The sequence below is a fragment of the Seriola aureovittata genome, chromosome 18, assembly GCF_021018895.1.
Source record: "Seriola aureovittata isolate HTS-2021-v1 ecotype China chromosome 18, ASM2101889v1, whole genome shotgun sequence".
Classification (NCBI taxonomy): Eukaryota; Metazoa; Chordata; class Actinopteri; order Carangiformes; family Carangidae; genus Seriola; species Seriola aureovittata.
In genome coordinates this window covers 5,202,480-5,226,321 of record NC_079381.1, presented here as the reverse complement: position 1 = coordinate 5,226,321, position 23,842 = coordinate 5,202,480, and the positions used below count along the sequence as shown (strand labels likewise).

At 40.6% G+C, this 23,842-nt stretch overlaps 1 protein-coding gene across 7 annotated transcripts in view; it reads right to left on the bottom strand.

Moving 5' to 3' along the window:
* Window positions 1–537: 537 nt before the first annotated feature.
* The window catches only part of cacna1bb (calcium channel, voltage-dependent, N type, alpha 1B subunit, b), a 170,999-nt gene continuing 147,694 nt past the window's right edge, over window positions 538–23,842 (bottom strand). For 2 of the 7 annotated variants that reach the window (XM_056402910.1, XM_056402914.1), the window contains 11 exons: window positions 23,162–23,258; window positions 17,527–17,632; window positions 17,293–17,400; window positions 16,302–16,411; window positions 15,572–15,741; window positions 14,717–14,846; window positions 14,486–14,596; window positions 12,018–12,056; window positions 9,380–9,641; window positions 4,699–4,922; window positions 538–4,493 (listed from right to left, as the gene is read on the bottom strand). In XM_056402910.1, coding sequence (XP_056258885.1) covers window positions 3,930–4,493; window positions 4,699–4,922; window positions 9,380–9,641; window positions 12,018–12,056; window positions 14,486–14,596; window positions 14,717–14,846; window positions 15,572–15,741; window positions 16,302–16,411; window positions 17,293–17,400; window positions 17,527–17,632; window positions 23,162–23,258 — 1,921 coding nt within the window. In that variant the 3' untranslated portion in view covers window positions 538–3,929. Of the gene's footprint in view, window positions 4,494–4,698; window positions 4,923–9,379; window positions 9,642–12,017; window positions 12,057–14,485; window positions 14,597–14,716; window positions 14,847–15,571; window positions 15,742–16,301; window positions 16,412–17,292; window positions 17,401–17,526; window positions 17,707–21,553; window positions 21,651–23,161; window positions 23,259–23,842 lie in introns of those variants that run through there. The other 5 variants (XM_056402909.1, XM_056402911.1, XR_008830252.1 and 2 more) reach the window with 4 other exon arrangements.

The window sequence follows — 23,842 nt, the reverse complement described above, 5'->3', positions numbered from 1 at the left end:
CCACTGACCACTTGAGGCCGGCTCCAAAAGATAGTCAATCCCTATAGACCCATGTTAAAATACCCAACTTTACAGAAATAAACATGTTTACAGCCTGGTATGGAAAACAGTTTTAGTCTCTAGAGCTAATTTCCTCCTTCATGACAACTGTACATGGGGTGAATTTTTATATAATTCACCTGTTTAAATTTTATTAAGGCTTAAAGATATGCTTAATTAAGGGTGTGCTCATCCAACTGGAGTGTGTCCTGGCCACAAACCGGCACTCACCGACGTCTCGGCTTCACACACACCCCACCTCTTTGCCCATTTTAGGATCACCCAGGAGTTAGGCAGAGTCAGGCACTTCCAAGATGGCGATGGGTGGAGAAGCTCACTCTGAGCTTCAAAACCTTCATAAATTAATGGGTGACATCATGGAGGCTGCGTCCATTTATACACAGTCTATTGGCAATACTCAAGTTTTTGTTTATGACCCATTATTTAAAAAAATTGCAGAAAGCTGCACCTACAAGATTCAAAAAGGAATATGGAGTATCAGTTTTGAAACTGGGTTCAGATTTAATAAGATGCGAACAAAACCTGATTCTTATCATGTGACATTTCAATGCAAATATTCAGAAATCTCATGCGATTTCTTAATCATACCTCTTTATTCAAGGACTCGTATATTAATACAAAATCTATAGGTACAGTCAAAATGACTGTGGGAGAGACAGTCAAGTAACAGATCAGGCAGCGAAGGATTCGGCCACTCCAGAACCTCTTTTCTGAGAAAGAGCCTTGTTTCCACTTTGGTGGTTCTGTGATAAAATGTTATTCAAGCGTGTTTTTTTTTTCTCTCTTTACCTGAAACAGATACATGTGTATTTAGATAATCAGAAAATACAACCAGGAAACAAATTGTACAAATTGTGGACTCAATGAAGTCAAACAATGCCTCTTTTTTTCACATGCACATTTTCTTTTCAGAACATGCAAACAGGACATGTCCAGAGGGGGCAGCCACTGTTAAAACTGTAAGAGGAAAACTCGGCACCCTGTTAACGTGGGGCTCGTTGGAGGTCTGAAAATGGAGCATCTTTTTTTCAAATCTACTGTAGAGATGAACACAAATCTCTGTTCCAATATGGCAACTTGCAGAAACATTTAAAGACAATAAGATGACAAGCAATCCATTACGTTACCCTCACGAAGAGCAGAGCCACGCCTACCTCACTGCTGTAAAGTCTAAAACGTCTCCTTACAGATGATCCATCAAAAAGATTGCACAAATATGAGACCACAGGAAGTAAATTAAAACACAAGGAAGTAATCGACTTGGATCAAATAATATTTGCAAATAATTTACATGCTCTTTAACCTGCTTAGAGATGAGCCAGGACAATATAATGAGCACCAAGATTTAGATACCCAGAGGTCTGTTTTTTTATCTAATCTGTATTTTGATTAAAAATATGTATAATGATAGATAGTCCATGGATGATGGGCCAACCGGGCCGGGGCTAGCTGGTTAGCATGCTAAATTCAGTAGAAGAAAAGAAGCCAAATAAAAGTGTTGCTTTCCACAGCTGGAGACAGCTCTTGGTGAGTAAAGGTATTAAGTTTGAAACTTGAAAAATTTCTTCTAGACTGGTAAGTAAACAGCTGTTGATACTAGCATTAACCATGTAGCAATAGCAAAACTTACAAACAGCTCCTTGATCCATGCCAAAACTTTAACCTGTTAAATGAATTATATCTGTTAAAATATTCACCTGACCAAAATTAAATTATAAATCTGAAAAGATATGTTCTTAATTAATAGATAATAAGCCATATATTTGTGACATGTTCACAAAGATTTACGTCTCCAGCAGGAACTAATGCGCTGGGAGTTGAGAGCCACAGACAGGGTAGAGGAAGAGACGGTTTTGGTCTTCTTACGGGATTTGTTGACAATAACATCCAGACTTATCCTTTAAGTAGATATGTTATGTCCAGTGGAACAGCCCAGAGAGAAAGAGTCAGAGGATAGCTAACGTGACAGATGATATATGGCACAAATACAGCCTCCGGTCTCTGATCCGGCAGTACCAGTTGGGTTTAGCTGGTCCAGGGCTGAAGGAGGTGGGCACGGGCCTGGTGCAGGTCTTAGGCCAGTGCAGAACTATGAAACAGAAATACGTTTCATAGTCAGTTCAGCCTTTTGTGATTGACAAAATACCTGATATCTGCTTCTCTGAACAAGTTTAAAAGCCACTGAAGATTATTTAAAAATACAACTTGACCCAAGTCTGGAAAGAACAGGTTTATATTCTGTGTGGTTCTATCTGGGTAGGCGTCATGCAGTCAACTTCCCAACCTCAAAAATGCCCTGTGATTCACATATATCAGCTTTAATATGATTTGTGCCTCAGTGTGTTTTCAGTTCACTGTACATCATATAATATATTTACAATTTACAACTCTTCACACATAAATGTAAAATTTGGTCGCAGTCACACTAAAGCCTGAACCTGGAGATTCCAGAGGGTAAAGCTACAGGGCAGATGAAGTGTCGTCTTGTTGCATAGCCCTACTTTAAGTCAACAGTCAGCAGCAACAACACAACTCCTTATTGTACCTGTGAGTACACACACAGGTAACCTGGCCTACAAACCCTCACACATTACTGCTCTCAGTGGAAAGAGGTGAGAAGAAAAGGAAACCCATGAAATTTGGGCAAATATGGCAGACGTGAGACATATACGGTATGCTTTAGGAGGCAGGTGTTTCTGAATATTTGTTGATTATTCATCAAAAAAATGGCACTTTTCTCCATCCAGAGACCATTTCTACCAACTGACTGGCAGTATATTTGAAAGAGAAAGGCAAATGCTTACCACACACCCTTAAGCAAAAGTACAGACACTATTTTTTTGACAAGTTCAAGACCCTGGCATGCACTACATTGCTTACTTTGCATCTGTAATTCTGATTTACCTACCACAAGATTCAGTACAAAAAAAGAATTTTTTTTTTTGCATTCTGTTCTTTATACCAGATTCAAACAGGAGCTTTGTTCTGTCCACTTTTTCTCAGCTGTGTACATACTTACATCAGTTCAAGTCCGTCTGACCCAAAGCCAGGCTGCATCTCAACACGTCTTGGAAAACGAGGCACTTAGTATTCAGCCACATAACGTCAGAAAAGAGTTGATCTAGTCCCTACGTGCGCTCCAGAAATGTACGTCTGGCACAACTTACAAAAACATGATCATTAAAACTCTCTAGCTCTAGTTCCATTCTAACCAATCCCATTGTTTGATTTCTGTCACGTTAATTACTGTTTCCGTTAAGTGTCATGGCAGAAGTTTAAGACCAAAATAAATCAGTTTTTTCCTAATATCTCTTGTTGTCAGAATTCGGTGATAACCCCGAAAAAAAAAAAAAAAATCAATATGATCAAGTTATATCCTAACTCTTCTCTAACCTACATGGCAAACATAAACAAAATGAAACATACAATAATAAAAACAGTGTTGTGAGCAGCCATATTAATACCAGGAGTGAGGCATTCAGATCAGTCTGAAACACAGTTCATGAATGAGGGGATTTTGGCTTTTGTCTTCTGCTCCAACACTGATTTTACTGGCCAAGGCAAAATACTTAAGGGTCTTCACATGTGCTATAATTTCAGTGCAAGTAAAGGGGGTAGAAAAAGTCATCGGTGTCTTTTTTCCTTAAAGAGTTTGTTGTATAAAAAAGGAGAGTAACACTACAAAGCTGGAATGATTTCTGATCCCCTTTAACAGCACTTTCCACTGGCGTTTTCTTCAGTATCTTCCCTTCTGTATCAATCGTCTGGCTTCCTCTCAGCTCATTGGACCTGACATGAGCGCTGTACAACACTGACAAGCTGCCCCGTTCTCTGCTAACATCAACTTCTTTCAAAAATGTTCTGCCATGTTAGCACCAGTCCTCTTCTTCCCTCTCCCTGAGACTCCCTCTTCCCCCAGGTCCCAACACAGAGTTGACCCCCAGGGTGAAGTGGTACCCGTTCGGCACCCCCCCAGCCCGGGCCTGCGTGACGGGCACTGTGACGGGTGCAGCAGCATTTCCGTGTGAAGCTGAGGCTGTAGTTGAGGCAGTGGTTCTGGCAGAGTGTCCCCCTCCGTGGCTGCTCACAGCGTCCTGGAAGTCCTCTGTCTCTTCGAGGAGGGCCAGTTGAGAAGCGTCCTGCGGCTGTCGGTTTAAATTAGGGTCCGAACTGATGCGGGTGACCGGTATCGGGGACTCGCTGTGGCCCCCAAGTAAACGATCGTGCTCTGAAAGGCCACGGCTGAAGCGAGTCTGGTGCCCTGTCGTACCAGTGCTGGCACTGGACGGGAGAGGCGAGGAGTTGGCGGTCTTGTAGGCCACAGCGGGACGAGGGGTGAGGGGCGTCTGTGGCAGCTGCCTGCGACCACGGCCCGGCGTGCTCGAATCAGAGGGGAGTGTTACAGGGCCAGCTTTAACCACACCGCTACCATGCTGAGGAAACAAAATGTACGTTTGAGAAGATCAGTTCGTTATAACACCATTAACAAACTGAGACAAAATCACTTCCTTTGAGATTTTTTTAGCGCTTTAGCACTAAGGTATTTATCCACATACTGCAGTGACTAGTAGAAGTGCGGCATTAGTTTCATTGGCTCTGTTATGAAACCATTACTTAGAGGTTAAAGAGCAACTAAACCTGTTTGAGCAAACCAGCGTCCTGTCCCTCTCCAGGAGACGTGGATCTACTGGGACCGGCTGACTTGGCGTGACACTGCTCCCTGCTGCCGTAACGCTCACAAGAGTAGTAGCGCTGCTTCTCTCCTGCCGAGGAGTGGTGCCTCCTCTCGTGAGGCCGGCTGCGGTCCCGCTCCCTCGCTCGTTCTCTGGACAAACCTTCAGCTGAGGGGTCGGTAAACGAACCTGGATGAACACATCATTGAATGAAATGAGAAAAAGCAGGAAAAAAATATATATATACTGCACTGCTGTCACTTTTATCATCTCATCATCTCGATGAAAGAAATTCAATATTATTCAATTGTTATTATTATTATATATTTGGTGATTGTTCTATTCAAAAGCAAAAAGCTGAAGAAACAAGATACCAGGGCTGTGTGATCACAACACCAAACTATATAAGCACTAATGTGTTTCAACACAACTCTGCACTGGAGATGGAAAAAGCATGAATAAATGTTTTATTTCCTTACAGCAGCTGCATTTCACAAACATTACATTTTTGGAAAATACCACTTTCATACATGGTTAGCTTTTCTCCGGCTTCCAGACTTTATGCTAAGCTAAGCTCTAGTTTCATATGTATTATTCAGACATGAAAGTGATCAACACACTGAACTGCAGAGTTATCCATTAGCTTGTCACCCAACTATGGAAGTTATGGCATCACAAAAAAAAAAAAAAACAAACGTCTATTTTCAGACAAAGTTTAAGATTAATCTGCATGAGTTGGATTCAATGTAACTTCTCATTAATTGATGTTTGATTTTTTGAAAAAGTGACAGCACTGACTGTTTTTAAGGTGTTTTGTAAATGACTCTTTTAGTAAAATTTAAAACCAGAATATAAAGGATTATTATGTAAGTTTCTTTTTCTGTTTTATTATTATTCTCTCTTTGTGTTAAACTGTATTTTTTCCTCTGGTTTATTGTTTGTGAGTTATCCTGGATAGACAGCTGCTGCATTCAGCTTATAGAGCTGAATTGAAAAGGACTAAAAAACCCACTCCACCTCCACCACTCAGCCATATTATATGTCTGGTGACAGTATCACCATGTTTTGGAGTGCGAAATACAGTGCTTTGATATTTCTTTACACCTCTGACTAAAGGCAAATGACTCATCTATTGTATATGTGTGTGTGTGTGTGTGTGTGTGTGTGTGTGCGCGTGTGTGTATGTGTAGGTGTGTGTGTGTGTGTGTGTGTGTGTGTGTGTGTGTGTGTGCGTGTGCGTGTGTGTAGGTGTGTGTGTGTGTGTGGCATAAAGCAAAGCTCTGTGGTGAAATGACTTTCTTCAGCGCTGGAGTAATTCCAGTTTTCAGATTAAAAGTGCGATGACAGAAGCACAGGAGCCTATTCATCATTCTGATGTGTGAGATCTGCCTTGAGAATGACAGGCTTTGAGGAGTGGACGTCTTTCTCTCAGTTTAATAGATGTAGAGAGAGCTGCTGGATGTTCGGCTATCTCACCAAGAGGTACCCATAAATCCCTGTGCTGGCTCTCTCCGCTGTGGCCTTTTATCTCAGCAATAAAGCCCAGCTGCTGCCCTCCAGTGTTAACACAAAAAACACCCTGCCACCTGCTCTCAGGCTCTAATCGCTGTAGCAGACGGCCCCTAATGCTAACAAAGACTGTGACCACTTTACAGTTTATACTCAAAACTTTGCTAACTCAACACCATGAAAACCAACATGCAAAGACTTACCACATTTCTGCCTTTGTTTTCTTGTCAAACTTACGGACACCACTCTCCTTGGCGGTGCATTCATGGACGCTGCGACCCGACATCTGAGATTTAAGAGCCAGCTCAGGAGGAAAAGGCCATAAAATCAAACCCAGAGGAAAAGCAATGGTCCAACATGGACAGTGTGAAAAGGATTATATAAAATTGGTCATTTGTTGAAGTGAAACGGTTGCTGGTGCTGCTCTGCTGACTCTGAAATCTGAGGTGTCTGAGCACACATGATTGCATCATCATAGGTTGATTGTGCTAAGAACTGGTTTCATCCACATCTATCTGACAGAGAACAGACAATCTGCACCGACTCCCTTGAGACATTCACCACAAGGTTCTGTGCTCCTCCTTTACTGTTTACACTCTATTACAATATTATCACTCCGGCGCAGACGTATAATATCCGTTTCTGAGCGGATGACACAGTCTTGTATGCACTTGGCTCCTCTTCAACTCAAACTACATCAAGATTACAATCTACCTTTAATGTTCTTCGGGAGTATCTGCGTAATCTCCTGCCTGTACTGAATGCAGGCACAACAAAATGTGTTTTACTCTCAAGAAATCATAATTCCAGTGAGGATCTCCCTGCCATCCATACGCTAGATGGAATTGAAATTGAAATTGCTCACAGTCATGAATACCTGAGAATTTGGCTAGACAGCAGACTCAAAGCATGTGGAGCAGCTGGCACTGTGTTTCTTGTATCAGAATAAAGCATGTTTTTTGTGTGGAGGACAGGAAAGTGACTGTACAGGTGAGAATCATGTCTGTGCTTGACTTTGGAGGCGCTGCTTGCTCTACCTTAAAACCAAGTCCACATAGGTGCATGTGAAAACTCAACTGTTCTCTATGAAAACGAAGGCTGGTCCTCCATGGCAACAAGAAGAGAACTATATTATATTTATGTGTATGTTTGTTTTTCTGTCTCTCTGCTGTACTCAGGTCTCCCTTGCAAAAGAGATTTCTATGAGATTCCCTGATTAAATAAAGTCTACATAGAAATTGTTCTAAATGATAAGCAGTAATGTCAAACATTTTCCACAGTAGTGGTACTGGGGGTGTCTGTTGGGCTGACGGTTAAGCGCACATAACTGCAAAGTCTACGGTTTGATACCCGGTCAGGGCCCCTTGCATGCCAGGCCCTCCTCCTCTCTCTCTCTCTCTCTCTCTCTCTGTCTCTCTCTGCCCTGGTTCCCGTCTCTCCCTAGTCTGTCAACTGTCAAATAAAAGGCAAAATGTGAAAAAAAACATTAAAAAAAAGTAATGGTACAGTTCTTTAAAGCAAGTGATGTCAAAATCATTTATTTTTTGGTGCATCTCAACAGCAACTGACTGTAGTATGAAACTGCGGATACTCGTTTTATTTTCTATGGATTTTACAGATGACCTCAAAATTCAACTCAAGTGTTAGACATGACCTCATTCATGGCAAACAGCCGATAACTGCTGCCGCACCCTGTTAGTGTGTCAAAGGTACTGAAAAAAGGGAATTTAGATGTGCTGCACAATACGCGTGTATTCGGGTGTGTACGTGTGTGTTTTCTTAATGTGGCGCGGCTAACTTCTGTTTTTATAAAGCAAGAAAATGTAAATTCAACCTTTTTCACTTGTATCTTGCAGCTCTAAGTTTAAGTTTGTGGGTAGCTCAGACATCCCAGCACTTACTCAGTCTACAGTGTATAGATTTGACTATCGAGGTCAGAGGGAACAAAGGGAATAGCCGATAAAGAAGAAAAGAAAAAATCCCCGGCAAAGCAGATTTTCTTCTGAGAGCTCACAATTCTCTCTCTGCTAATCAGATGAAAAGCCTGACATGTAAAATCCCCGGCTGAAGTGCAGCAGAAACCCCTTCACCTTCAGTTCATAACCTGATCATGGAACTTTAATCCTATAAAGAATTTCTGCAGCTATGTTAAGACATCCAAGTGATCTGCTATCTGTCTCTCCATGAAAGTCATGCCAAGTTTCTAAGAGCATTTCCTCCCTGTTTTATATGAATTAAGATGAATTGATTTGCTGTGATAAGTAAATGAATCTCAACAAGCTAAAACATGCTCCATTAATGGACGTTTTTAAATCCTTTGTTCATGAGTTTTAAGCTCTAAGATATTAAGTGTTTATATTTTTACTAAAGCTGTAGGTGAGCCCTGGAGAATGTAACAAAACAAGTGAGACTGTAAAATGAACTTTTTGAATGAATTTTTACTTAATTGTCCAAGATTACCTGACTGAGAGTGATCAGAAACAGGACCACAAGCAAGAAACAACAACAACAACAAAAAAATCCAACACAAGTGCTAGCTTAGAGTTGTCATAGAAAAAACAGCTGCAGGAGACCAGAATCTTATTAATTTATGTTAAAGCTACTGTTTCTAAGGTGAGGAATGACCTCTCCTGTTCAACAAACATGTCACCTGGTAAAGGTACTCCTTGTTTTACTTTTGTCATAAAACCTGAGTGTATTGTAATGAACAAGGGTGCATTGTTTGCATGTGAACTCTATTGTGATTGACTGACCATAAGTAGCAGTTTCTAAACATGTTCCGACACTGAATTCCTGAAGTTAGATACTGAAAGTCATTAATCTTTCCAGCTGAGACATTACACTGAGGAGTAGTTCTAAATGACTTGTAAATGTTAAGCCACATTCAACTTTTTTGGTTGGATGTATTTTTTTGTCACAATCCTCTACGCTGGCACCTTTCTCTCATGGAAATGAATGAGGGCATTGTATTGTTTCATGCAGTGTTAACGTCAGTCTGAACATGACTATACCTTCGGCTTGTGTTATCTAATGTTTCTAAGACAACCTGTGATGAATGGAAGCATTCATCCAAAATCCACTGTATCAATTCAAATGCTTCATGACATTTGCTTGTTATTTATGTGTTTTTGTCTCACCGACAGTGCTGGACGGTTGCACTGATGCCGCTCTATCCAGGGACTTTTGCTTCTTGTCTTTGTCCTTGTCCCTGCGTCGATGGCAGCGGTGGTGGTGGTGATGATGGTGGGCTCTATCCTGGCCCTGGACTTGCCCTGGTCCAGTTGAGGACTGGGCCAGACCAGGCCGTTCCAGGTCATACTCCCTCAGCCCGACCTCCTGGTGGCGCTGCGGTGTCAGCGAGGAAGCTGAGCGTCTTATAGGACTGAGGTCAACAATCGGCTGTGAGGGGAGGAGAAACGTGGAGAGGCGTGATGAGAAAGAAGAGTAGACTGGCGGCTGTGGGTGGCTTTAACCAAACCCCTTGTACTGGATCACCAAAATATCCACGACACACAAATGACACAGGTGGATGGCAACCTTTGGTCTAAAGACCGACGTTCAACCCGTTCTTCTCCAGGCAAAGATGTTGGAAATGTTTGAGAAGAATGAACACAAATCTGTGACAAAACTTGAATACTTACTTTTATAGAACTTACACAATTTGTAAGCCAGCAGGAGTCTCTGCTAGTGAACAAAGAAGAGGTGGGGTGTTGTCACTGGCCTTTGTGGCATTTTTTTTACCTCTTCTAACCTTAGAAAGAAGTGCAATCTTTCTGTTAATAGCTAATACTTTCTAATCACCACATTATGGTTTAATTAAAGGAATATGTCATTGAAAAATTATGGTTGGATGGAAAAAATATCCTGCACCATGTTTGACTTTGGATGGTTTGTACAGAGCACAGATGTATTAAGAGAGCTCCAACATTTGGGCGGGACCAGCGGGGGTAACACTAATGCACATGCACAGTGGGCTAGAAAACTTTGTTGGCCTATGTGCAAGGCGAGCAAATTTCATTGAAGTGAATGAGTGCCATATAAGAATCCAGTATCGAGGTCCTGTAAGATGGAATATAGTTTAAAGGAGCTATTTGTAAGTTTTGCTATGACTACATACCTAATGTTAGCATCAACAGCTGTTGATGTAATAGTTGTTTTTCTTTCTACCTGATTGATGTAAGTCTAATATTATTTTTTATTTTTTAGCACTGTTTTGGTCTCCACCAAGTCCTGAGGGAAATATTTGGCTCCAGCTGCTAAATCCTCTGCTGCCGTATGTCCCACCGTTCACTGGACAGGTCGTGGTTTATCAGAGCTTTTTCATGACATAAAATGGAAATAACAATGATGTCATGACAGTTGTGGGCCACGAAATCAAAACAATGAGCTGAAAAATTCTAAAACGCTAAGTAAGTTGTTATTTCTTCTTAGGTTTGTCACTGCAAATGACACCTTTCATATCCAAATCGACACGTGATCCATTTTTAGCCTAAAAAATATGATTGTAGCAGATTTTAGCATATAGCGGCATATTCCTTTAATGTTTTAGATTCACCCGTTTTTCTCAGTGGATTAATACTTTGACTAACTCTTTAAGGACATTGACATTCACCCCACCTAATTCTTATCTTACTGACCAGTACAGCTACCAGGTAACAAACTCATGAGATAAGGAACTGGAACAGCAGCTAACGTACCACCTCACCTACTGGTTACTGCGTAGATTATGTGAAATGATTTTAGTTAATAGTTTTTTGAGATATTAGTTTCCGAATACAAAAGTACTTGTCTGGATTCATAACTTGGATAACATATTAATGCAAGTGTTGGGGTGTGATTCCCAACACTTGGGAGCTTCTAATGCGTTTTTTACAGGCAGATTTGGGGTGTTTATGCTGTTCCTCTTGTTCCTACCTCACAGTTCAGCCTGTAGTTACAGTCAGCGAACAATATCACAACACTGCAAAAAAATATTCATATTACTAAGTCATTTTATCTAGTATGCAGTCTTAAAATCTTAAAAGCTGTCATATATTGGTATTAATAAAAAAGTAATCATAAATCCCGTTTCTTTCACATTACTCAAAGAGTCTTGAAGTGATAGGGGTAAAAGAGATAAATCGGACTTGTTCAATTTGCATCTGTATTCGACGTGTGAAAAATAAGATTTTAAGACTGAAAATTAAATGACAGATAAGGCTGGGCGGGTTTTTAGTGGTGTAATTAAAAGAAAAGAGTTATTTCAAAGCAGGAAAGTAGCAGTACTGTCCCTGCCTTGTTTCAGAATCACACACTGACTCACAAAGTAACTACACACTACTACACTACTACATTACTACATAACAACACACACACACACACACAACCACATTTTACCAAAGTATAGAACTGTACTGCTGTAGCTAATGGCTGAAAGGCAGGACAGAGTGCTTGACATACCCCCGGATACACTGGATATAAATTGTTTTCCTGGGGTGGATTCTGGGTATGATTTGAGTATAATGTAAATTTGCGTGTTGCATGTAACATGTCCATCAGCAATTGCATGGAATGACCGGTGTATAGTGTATAAGTAGGAGGGTCACTTTGTCCATGGTGGTGGGAGGGTGTGAACTCTGCACTGAGATGAGAGGAGCACATGGAGGCAAACATAGACATGAGAGAAGAAGAAGAGGAAGAAAAAGCGGGAGAGGACGAGGGAAGGAGGGAAGAGAAGAAGTAGAAGAAGTAGAAGAAGAAAAGAAAAAGAGAGGTGGCACAACAGGTGGTACATACTGCCAGGTGGGTCCCAGGGGCGTGGCGAGGGTGGCTCCGCTATCAGACAGCACACACAAGAGGGAGGTGGGCAAAACATTAGCAGTGGGCATTGAAATTAGGAGAAAGGGAATACAGAAGAGGAGGAAAAGAGACTAGAGAAGGATAATACTGGTGTTACTCCATATTTGTCCTTTTGCCAACAAATCTCATGAAAAGACTAAAACCAACAAAGAATTGATCAAGTATCAATATCTCCTGAGCTCCGTCATCATCCAAAAACTATTAAAAACATACATCCTGACTCAGTCCCACACCCACCATCCTGCTGCTGGGAAAAATACTCACTAGAGCACCAAATGTGTATCAATCCGCCACTGAAAATAGTCCCCCGAATATACACTATTTACTTCACATTGAGGAACATTTTCTAAAAGCTACAGGGCCCAGCTGTTAAAAATATCACTGAGCCTTTTTTAAAAATAATGAAATTATATATTTCTGATCTATTTTTAAAAGATTTACTTCTTGAGTGAGTTCTGCAGACAAGGCAGGAGAGTCAGAAATTAATGAGTGATGGAGCTACACATTGTTGGTTTTGGTCTTTTCATATGATTTGTTGACAATAACAAAAATATAGAATAATGCCGGACTTATCCTTTAAAGAGAAAGAGAGGATGAGAGATCCTCATGCAACATAAACATACATAAACATAAGGAAAGCACATGTTAAGTGGGACAGAGCAGGGTGACAGAGAGAGACATACAAAAACACAGAGGCAGATAAACAGTGAAGCTAAAAATCAGAGAGGTGCTTCCATCCAGGAGACACAGAAATGATGGACAGAAAAATTATTTGACATGACATCCATATGCAGCAGACAAGAGCAGCTACTGCAAAAAGTGAACATTTTGAAAAGTGAATGACAAGTGAAATTCATAAAAACCAAAGGATTACTGAAGTCATGCAAAACGCAGCTGTTAGATTAGATCCTATTGTACTGTAGGTAAATGTGAATATTGTATGAAATGTAACAATGAATGATAATATGAAGTTTTATCATAATGGTATTGGTAAGTAAACCAAAGACACTCAAAAGATTTTAAAAACAGGATCCTTTGGATTTCCAAAAAATTTAACTTACATTAACAATAGTTCCCCTTATGTTGTATTTGCATGATGAGATTAGTACATTAAAGATCATAAGATACAGTTTCTATCGGCAAAATATAAAAGGGCTCAAGAAATTGTATCGCTTGAACTGTCTGACCAGAGAAATTAAATATCGTGATAATTGTGGACATGACAAATACTGTGGATCTCTAGTATCTTTCTCAATACATGGATTAAAAAAAACTTGAGGCAGTGAGTAACAGCAGTTCAAAGTTCAAATCTAAAACATCTCTAAAGCTAAAACTAATCAACTTGTTTCATCTCATGTGTTTAGTCTGTACACAAAGAGCAATTCCAGTTTTAGGGAGAGTTTAGTGCAGAAACTATGTCTTGTCAATTTGCCTCCCAGCTGCAGCTCCGTAGTTAGCACATAGACACATGTGAGGTATCAGTCTTCTCATGTAACTCTTAGAAAGAGGAAATTTAGCATATTTCCTAAAATGTTGAACTATTCCTTTAAATAAAGGTTCATCTGAAGGTGGTAAAACAGCACTGACAGCAGCTTACTTGCTCATCTAGTAGACCTTTCTGCAAAAACACTCACTGTGTATCTATCTCTGTGGAGGAGAAATGTTTAAAACAGCATGTATGTAAATTGTATTTTGGGGTTTGTCAGTCCAGCACATCTGCTGCTGCTCAGCTGGTTTGTCAGTTATTCAATATGACTAAACTAAAAACTGGCAGTGTTATCCAGCATATGGTTTAGTTTGGAGACTGTATTAGCACTTAGACAGAGGCACAGATTTAGATTTCTGGTAATGAGGGCGGTATAATCAGTCAAGTTCAATGTGAGGTATTGTAGAAATAGCAGTCGGTCTTTATAGTTACAGATGATTATGTTCCTAATGTAATGTAATGCAATGCTCAAGTTCTATGCAGCAGGAATTTATGAATCTTCTAAGTCTATTAATCGATTATTAATTGTCCATTTCGCTGTGTCCATCTCTACGCTGAATTTCCTCCTCAGTAAAAATGGCAAACAGACTGGAAGGGTCAGCGTCAGCACGTTGAGTTGATGCGGACTGACAGAGAGCAACTCTGCTTCTGTTTGCTCACGGCTGCTTTCACTAACTGGCTACCACTCAGATTCCCATCAGCCTTTTTTCAGCCCTTTCCCATTTCCTGATCATTTTGTCAAGGAAAAACTGAAGGTATCCACAGAATCTGCATTTCCCAAACCTGAGATTATCCCAAGGATGCAGCTCAAAGAAAACAACTGTGAATGAACCAAAGAGAGCTTCTTTTTTCTTCTTCTGTGAGCTGTAAAAAAAAAAAAAAAAAAGAAGCATGGCATGATGAGCACTGAAGAGCTTACGTAGTATTCAGCATTGAGTCGGGGCAGAGAAGCCGCTCTGTAGTGTCCTTCCAGGCTGGGATATTCCTCTGTATCGGAAATGTTCTCCACCTGTTTCAGCTCAACCACTTCCTGGAAGAAAAAGAAGAAGAGGAAGCATGTATGGAGGTAACAGATCACATAGATTACACAGAAAGTTAGATTGTAAAAAATAATGTTTAGAGGATGGAATTTTCCAGGTGTTTTTTGTACCTGGGGTCTGGTGGAATATGGCACATCTTCTGACTGGCCCCTCTGTAGTTTCCTCCGGCCTTTGGGCCTCTGTGCTGCCTGAGAAACATCTCCGGACTGGGAATGTTTTATGGCACTCCTCTGGTTTAAGCTGTACACAGACATTCAAGAGCTCTGACTTTAATACTGGCACTAAACAGCGTTGTAGGATCAGTGGCCAGTTTCACAGAGATATTTTAGACTGCTGTGTTAGGCCAGTCTTCACTTTGCTCTTACATTAGTCTAATGCAAATAAGACACTCTCACAAAACTAAAGACTGAGTTAGCACAAGCTAATTGAGCTCTGCCACTTAAGGAAGCCACAGCCTCTCAGCTCTGCTACAGGTCTGTGCTGCGCTGAGGTTTCATGCTCAAGGAAGTCTTCGTAAATGTCTACTCCCTTTAATATTTTTTAACGTCCTCAAATGTTTCCTGCTGGGGTCAATGGAGCTGCAGGTGCTTGGTTAGTGATGTTTTTTAGTTCGAAAAAAGAATTTACCCAGAATTCATGGCAAATTAGTTGTACTTCAGATAGTCAAAAAGTAGACAGCTTTGCGCAACAGATGAAGTTTGATGTCTTTCTGAAGTCTGACTGTCAGTTAGCTTGAAGCCAAAGTCAAATTCTGTCTTTGTGAAACCTTCCCCAGTTATAAATTGAGGCAGTAAAAATGTAATGTAAAAAAATTTGAGACAAACGAGCCAAACTGGACCGAGGAGAGGGAAACTTACAGAAAGTGGTGGGTGAATGCACCAAATGGACACAGTGATATGATACTGTGGTATCACCTAGACGGGAGATATATGATGTTTTTACTGCACACTGCTCCATGTACTCACATTGTGTCCCTGTTTATTGAGGTGGTGGCAGTGGTGGTGGGCGGGGCCTGTGGCTTAGCTTCTGGTTCAGGCACGGATGGGAGGGGCTGTTTGGGGCTGCAGATTGGTGGTTCTACTTCCTGTATGTGAGTGAGGGGCAGCACAGGACGGAACAACGCCCCCAGTTTACTCTACAGGACAGATCAACAGCAGACGTCACAAATGGAGCCATTAGATTGACTATGACAATTAGATTTTGGCCGCAGAAGAAGGACGTGTACAAACAGTGAAAGAGCACCAAATCAATTTACAGTACATGTTCTACCATCTTCTAAAAGGTCGAACGTAGAAATCATCTGTCTTGTTACTTTTATCTATTTTATTTTATTTTTAATTTCTCATATTCAGCCTTCTTAAGTAAGTAATATGATCTCCCTCCACTGACAGATGTATTCTAAATGTTCTCTCTGTATCATTAGATAAATTAGAGCTTATGACTAAGACAGAAAAAAATAGGTTAGTGATGCTAAAACCAAAATAATTTGACAAGAGAAGACAAGACTACAAAAACAACATAAAACCCTGATCTGAGACACCTAATGCACGATTTCCTTGAATATCACAAGGTTAAGTCTCGGATAACCAGCACTAGAATATTTTTTTACACTCTAAACAATCCCGCTAACTGAGGTCTGGAGTTTGATTCTCTCTATGCGACTCTTTACAGCAACATTTTGTCAACACGCTGTACCTGAGTTCCTCCTGAAGGATGCTGCTGCTGGAGTCTCTTGGCACGATTCTGCTTATAGTAATCAAAGATCATGAACGCTGCGTAGACCTTCCCCACGGTCAGCTCATTGTCTAGAAGAGGAGAGAGCAGACAGAGAACACAGTTCCTCCATCACGGCAGTAGATGGCGCCACAGCTCAGAGCAGGAGACATGAACAGTATGAGCGTGGCCGGTGTGAGCTGAGCTGTGCTGTCATCTTCAATCTGTGCATTTACTATCATTGCCTATCTATTATTGATCAATCACATGTTTAATCCTGATTTAATAGATGAGTGTTAATAGAAAGAAGAAAAAAGAAAACGCAATAATGCATATCACTTCACTAGCATCAAGAAAACTCACAATTCTCTACAATATGAGAATCAGTGAAATGTGATGATTTGTAAACACAAGTTGAAATGATCTCACAACACTGGCAGACACTTTCTTGACTTGTTTTGAGAATAACAGACCAAAATTGCTTGGTAAGATGGAGATTTTTTTTTACCTATGATTGAATCCTAATAGTATTTTTTTTACTGAAACAAGTAGTTTTTTTCCTTCCTAAAATGCCAGTGTAGTATAATCATTTCAACTAGTGTCCAAAACAAAACAACTTGTTTCAAGAAATGTTTATAAATGAGAGTCTGTATCTTAAAAGACAGCAGAATGAGGCAATCAGTGCACTGGAATAAACAATAAAAACAAACAAACTAGAAACTAGAAAATTCTAGTTATGTTGCACTAGAATCATGTTCTCTGCAAATTTTTCATTTATTTGAAAACATAAAACTTTTAGGGCTCTCCAACAGAGAAAAATAATGGGCAAAGAAAGACGCAGTGCAAAACCATCTTTAAAAGAAAGAGGAGAAATAAAAAAGATGATATAAGAGCAAACAGGAAGAAGTCAAGTGACCAGCAAATGACTTGTTTGTAATGTAGCTCAGTTAAACCAAACAGAACTGTGGCTCACATTTATGTGGCGTCACCAGCAGGTCGACGGTCTTCTGCGACAGGTTGGGCCAGACTCGGTTTATCTCCCTCTTCAAGTCGGCATCGCACAAACGCTGCGCCAGGACCCCTGGGGACGCACCCACAAACACGTCACATCAAATCTGCGCCACAGCGATCACCAGTATTCACATTAACATCAGGACCGCCAGTGCAGCCGCAAGGGATTCTGGATTTTGTAGTTTTAGTCTCTCACCAGATGCCAGTTTGATCTCCAGGGCTGTGCGGATCAGGGCCATCAGCGTGGAGGTGAAATGCACTGTGTTGTCATCTGCAATGGGCATGTTCATCTTCACCAAGCGCTGAGAGGAACGGAAGCAAGAGAGGAGGGGCCGTGAACCAGGAACTAATAATCAACAGCTCAGGGAGAGGAGGCCTGATTTAAAGATGTTACCACAAGTTCAATTAAGGGATGGATTATCAAAAATTTGGCTTTGCAAAACAATTCTGGTTCACAGCCAGGTGAATAGAGCTTATTATAAATAATCAAATAAATAATAATGCATCATTTTAATTTTATAAAAGTGTCAATCGAGCGAAAAGATGGACTTTACTAGAAAAATAAAACAACTGGTAAAAAAAGAGTCACTGTAACATGTAAGGGCTGTACATAAGGATTAGTATCATTATCAATTTATCTGTTAATTAGTTTTCTGATAACCTCATTAATCATTTAGTCTATAAATTATTCCATGATGATGTTCATCAGATAAAACAGATAAAAGCATCAAATTCTCACACTGAAGAAACTGGAATCAGTGAACATTTGGCATTCTTGCTTGATTAATAACCTAATAGATTAATCAGGAATAATGTTGTCAATTGTTAATTTGGGGGGGGGGGCTGCTTAAATTGTAATGTGGAGCACCATGAGCTCTGTGAACATGCTAAACTCTTATTGCTGCTGAAAACATGCAGCAGCACTTCCTTCATTATATACACTTGATTTTAATGCAATATTCATGCCATGTTTGTACTGAAAGAGTTGCTGCTCTCTGTAATCATTCCTCCTCTTCACACTGGTTGTAAAGATATTCCACTATAAAACATATGAGAGTCCTCTCTCAACACAAAAGTGTATTCTAATCTCGAATTGAAGCATCATCAGTCTGAGTCAAACAAATCAAGTGGCCGTCTTTGACACTGCAGTCGTGTGCAGGTTTATTGATGATGTGTCCCAACAAACAATGGGAGGATGAGAGGACCAATAAATATTTAACATATATTTACATATGGGCATGTGAGTACAGTTAAGGTAGACTAAAATAATGTGAAACTGCCTTCATTTCTGACTAAAATGAAAGAGTAGACCATTCAAATTTTTCAAGTCACTTCCAATTTAATGTTTCAATAGTTTTCTGGAAACATGAGTATGTGCCTTGAAACAAGACAGAATAAAGTAGGTCACTGCACCAGAATGAAGAAAAGACCTGAAATGATTTTAAAATATTTGCTGAAAGTAAAAGTCAATTAAATGACGAGTTGAGTAAGTAATCAACAACAATTTTGGTAAACGATTACTAGTTCAAGTCATTTATGAAGCAAGGATATTCAACATTTGCAGGTTTGAGCTTCTTCAATGTGCATTTGATGCTTTTTTCTGTTTTATATCATTATAAATTGTGTTTTGGACTGTTGGTTGGACAAAACAAGCAATTTAAAAATATCACCGTGAGCTCTAATCTGACTATTTTCTGACATTTTATAGATTATATGATGAATCGGTTAAGTTAAAAAAAAAAGTCACTGGCCTCACATTGCTGCAGTGATTTTTAGCAACAGATACTAGGCAGCACAGAGGCTCAGTTATTATTAATTCATCACTACTTTTGCTTTGACAGTATGTTATGAAACTTAAAAATTCATCAGGCTTTGACTGTAGAAAGTAGAAACTGATAAATCCATGCCATGCAAGACTGCAGGATCGATGCTGCAATGAAGTGATTCATACAGACACACATGCTTGAATTAGTGCAACACATTCATAGTGAGGGAAGCACAGACATTGACTGGATATAGAAACTATTGATTAAAAAAAACAAGAGGTTAGAAGAAATATTTGTGAAAAAAGGAAAATTGCAAATGATGGTTCCCATGTGATTCAAACTGAGTTGAGGCAAAACAGAAAGAGAGAGCAAGAGAGAGAGGAAAAAGAGAAAGTGTATTCACTGTGGGATCATAACAATACATATGAATAGATGGAGCGATGAGAGGCAAAGAACAGAGGAGAAAGAGGGGGAGTAAGTGCCTTTACTGGAAAACATCTACGCATGTAAAGGCTTGCAGTAAGAGACACAGAGAGCAGACATGAGCAACAAAAAAAATACAAAGACAGCAAGATGCCTCTAAAGAACATATGCAGAGGTCACATTCTTGCAGACAAAGACTTCATATGCACGCACACACACAAAAGATACACACAGTGCAATTATAGGAAGGGGAAGGGGGGTTAGAAATCCCTCGACATGGTGAAAGAGAGATCAGTCAAAAGAGAGAGTGAAGCTTAGCCTGAAGACAGAATATAACACTGGAAACTGGAGGGTAACAGGTGACTATCAGGGGAAGATGTGTTCATTAGGGGGGAAATTTAACAAGGAGCATGATCAATGGCAAAATAGTGGGAGGGACAAAACAGAAAAATAGAGATTGGGGGGGTGGGGGTGGGGGGGGGTGTGCTCTCAAGTGCACTGCTGCTCTCTCTGTGTCTTTGTTCATGTCTTTCCCTGTCGATTCACAAAAACAGGAGTTATATTTGGAGATGCCACCACGTCAGACCCAGATATTTTTAACTGGGGCAAGGGCAGGGCTGTTTTAAACGTGATTCATTTCGACAGCTGTGCATGCACTGGAACCACTCACATTAAGTCTGCATGCTAAGAGGTAAGCAGCTGGCACAGGGACTACCTGAGGATTGTTCAACTGTATATGTTTCTCCCACTCCTCTAGTATACAAGTCTTACATATAATCATGGGCCACATGTGTCAGGTCTAAGATAATAACAGTAGTTCTGCAAATATCTGACAGAGTGACATCTTGACCCGATGATGGTGCTATCACCACAGTCAACTCCATCCTCAGGGGAACATGAATGTCTGTACCCAATGTCAATGCAATCCATCCAATAGTTGTCAATCCATCTCACTCTGAGCCAAAAAATATCACCTCATGGTGTTGCTAGGTGAAAATTCAGAGATCACCCAAGTCAGTGCCATTCATCCCCTGGGGACCATGAATGTGTCTACAAAATTTCATGATGTTGCCATCCCTAAAGCTCTGCCCATAGTGTGGCAGAATCACAAAAAGCTTCTTTTTTTTAATACCAGTTATCCAGCAGGTTGTAGCCTCTCTTCAAAGGTATATTCTCGATCTCACAGATGTGTACAGTCAGCTCGGAATAATAAAACAAGTGCCTGGGGTAAGACCAGCATTTTAAATCCACTCTGCCCTTCTTCTTCTTCACTGGATGTATGTTAAGTCCACTGCATGAGCCTATGGCAGGCCAGAGCAGAGCGTGGCACAGGCTGTGGAAACATTGGTTTACCCCCAGGCAAATATTTTATTATTTCAGACAGACTGCAGACATCTGTGAGATGCAACCTCATGCTGTAAAACAGGCTAAAAAAAAACAAACATTTTTAACCCTAAGCTTTGCCTTGGGAAAGCCCCATGAGCTCCTGGAGTTGGTCTCTACGAACTCCTGACCTGACCTGGCTCCTAAGCTTCTAGGTGGTCCACTAGGTGTTGATGAGGGCACTGAGACTGTCATTAAACCAAAAGATGTCAGCTAAAAGAGGCTTAAAAGCTCAGGGGGGCTTCAGTGAGATATGAGATATAAGGCCATTTACTACTGCAGCTATAACTACCAAACAGACATAGCACCCCTATTTCTTTCAGTGTGCTTTGTACCAGCAGCTGGATCTGATGTTTTGATAACCAACACTTCTTATTTTCTCACCAAGATGACTTTGTGGAGGCAAATATTATGGTTTTAAATCAGTTCTCTGATCTATTTTCATTTATTAGTGTTACAGCCCTACAGCAGACAGAGCAGGAAGAGACCACAGAGCGTCACAGATAAAAAGAAAGAACAACACAGCAGCAGGCCAGAAGATACTGACTGCAACACACTGACAGAAGCCTGAAGATGTTTGACAGGTGGAAGCAGGGAACCAGCAGTGACTGCAGGAGGGAGGGAGGAAGGAGGAGGAAGGAGTGATTCTACCTTATAGGCGATTCGGGGTGGACATTTCTTTCCCAAACCTAGTGGAGGGGACATGTCGCGAAGCATCTTGTACATATCGCAGTAACTCATGCGGCCGCTTCCCGGGGGAAAGACGGTGGGAGGCCATGGAAGGAGGGATGAAGATTTCCCAGATGAAGGGATTAAAAGGAGGAGGGGGAAATTGCATCGTAACAGAAAGTCGTAAAAAAAAATCCAAAAGAGAGAATGGGAGAGAAAAAAGAGGGAGACACAGAAATCCTTGTTAATAAGATTTCCAGGATATGATGATCTGGAATGCCATCCCAGCCGGATTCACAGATTCAGGAATGGATCCCAGAGGAAGGAGGAGGAGAGGATGCTCCGGAGGATTCCCTGTACAAAGATGCTGGATGGAGGGATCCTGGTGGAAGATATGCACTTGGGAATGAGAGTGCATTTTATGTTAAAGGAATACACTGACGTAAATCAACCTTTTGAGTATCAAACACTCATCACCTGTAGGCTCGAAAGTTGGCTCTAAAAAGTTTGTAGCGTATTCATATTATTTTTTCATTTGCTTGTCTAAGAATTCCAGTAAAAGTGGGGATATCAAGTCCTCGACAACAGCACTAGATTGTTCAGTGAGTTTGGCGTAGTGACCCCACCGTGATGTCCTTGACCCCCCAAAATACTAACCCTAACCTTATACAGTCGTAGTAAGAACAATGGAGAATATTTTGAGGGTCACAGATCTTTAACCTAGTCTGTTTTAACTTTGGTCTTTAACCTGAAAGTCAACATCAAAATTAGTTGAACAAGTTAATAAAGGTAGCAAGTTAAGATCAGTGGTGAGCAGCAGTCAAGAGACATTTGTGTGTGGTAAAAGGCCACAAGAGTTTGAGCTGCTTCCCTCAATCCCTGTCTGATTGTCCTGTTGTCTTATTGTTTTTTAAACTTTGGGTTTTTTTTTGTTCTGTTATATTCTTTCATTGCTACTGTTCTTTGTTACAGTCAGAAACATAGCTTTAGGAATGTGCTGAACGTACTGATCAACAGGGGAAAAGTGGATTACTCTGCGGGAGTCGTTTGAGTTTCTGTTGATGTTTCTTTCTTTCTCCTCATTTTTTGCCACAGGTGAGATCACCACTGGCTCCACAGCTGTCATCACTGTAAAAGGAGCAGCTACAAACTTTCCAGAGCCACCTTCCAAGGAGGGTGTGGGGTGGGGGTGGTATTTCAGACTCAAACGATAGAGTGAAAAAGTTTTGGTGGAATATTCCTTTAAGATGCCCTTTGTTTCTGCATGCTAAAAGACATCAGCAGTAACCACAGTGGAAACAAAGCACACAATGCTCTCTCTTCACTACCCACTCCTCTTTCACTCCTGTGTTTAGAAGCAGGAAAATGTTAGACATCGCATGTGATGCCGTTTGTTTGAGCCTGACTTGCGGCATTGTTTCCTGCACTCGCCATGGTTACCTGCCAGCTGGTTAGTGGAGGATTGATGCATGTTTGTATGTGTGTTTGGTCGGGTCATTCTCTGGCACCGCAGGGAATGAGAACAGACATTCACAGTCCGAAACCATCACGGTCCCTTTGAAAACAAAAGGACTGTGTGGGAGTGCAAACCTTATAAGCCACCCTGTTAGGGCACTTCTTCCCCAGGCCCAGAGGAGGCGAGATAAAACGCAACAATTTGTACATATCCTTATAGCAAATCCTCCCGCTGAAAAAGATGAGACACGTTCAAGAGGTTAGGTCACAGGATATTTCATTACATCTATCTATGATATTCTATTATCTGTTAGAGGGCATTAAAAAATATCAAGCAGTGGCAGCATAGAAAATACAATATAATCTTTAGTTTCAGTTTTTATCTTTCTGACAAAATTTGAGAATGTGCTCATTTTGAATATTAAAATCATTTACAGCTCTGCTGCATTCAGAGTGAAAGTCTAATTACAGTTTCTAATCTCCCTCCAAGATGTCAGGAATTAAATTATTGGTGATTTTTTTTTTCTTCTTTTTTTGGCCTAAGAGTATTCAGGTTATGTAAAATATGTAAATGCTTGATTGTGGAAAGTAAACTTCCCCACTAAACACCAAAATTCGCAGAAAAGATTAGGACAAGGCTACGCCCTCGTGTTTATCGTAAACTCAAGTGGACATAGAAAAAAAAATGCTTTAAAGTGTGAGGGACATGAAGTCCAGTTTAAACCATCTGCTCCTTTAACAGGAACCAGTGAAAACCAATAAACACTGAAAACGATGAGCTTTAAATTCATTCCTTGCTGCAATCTGACATAATGA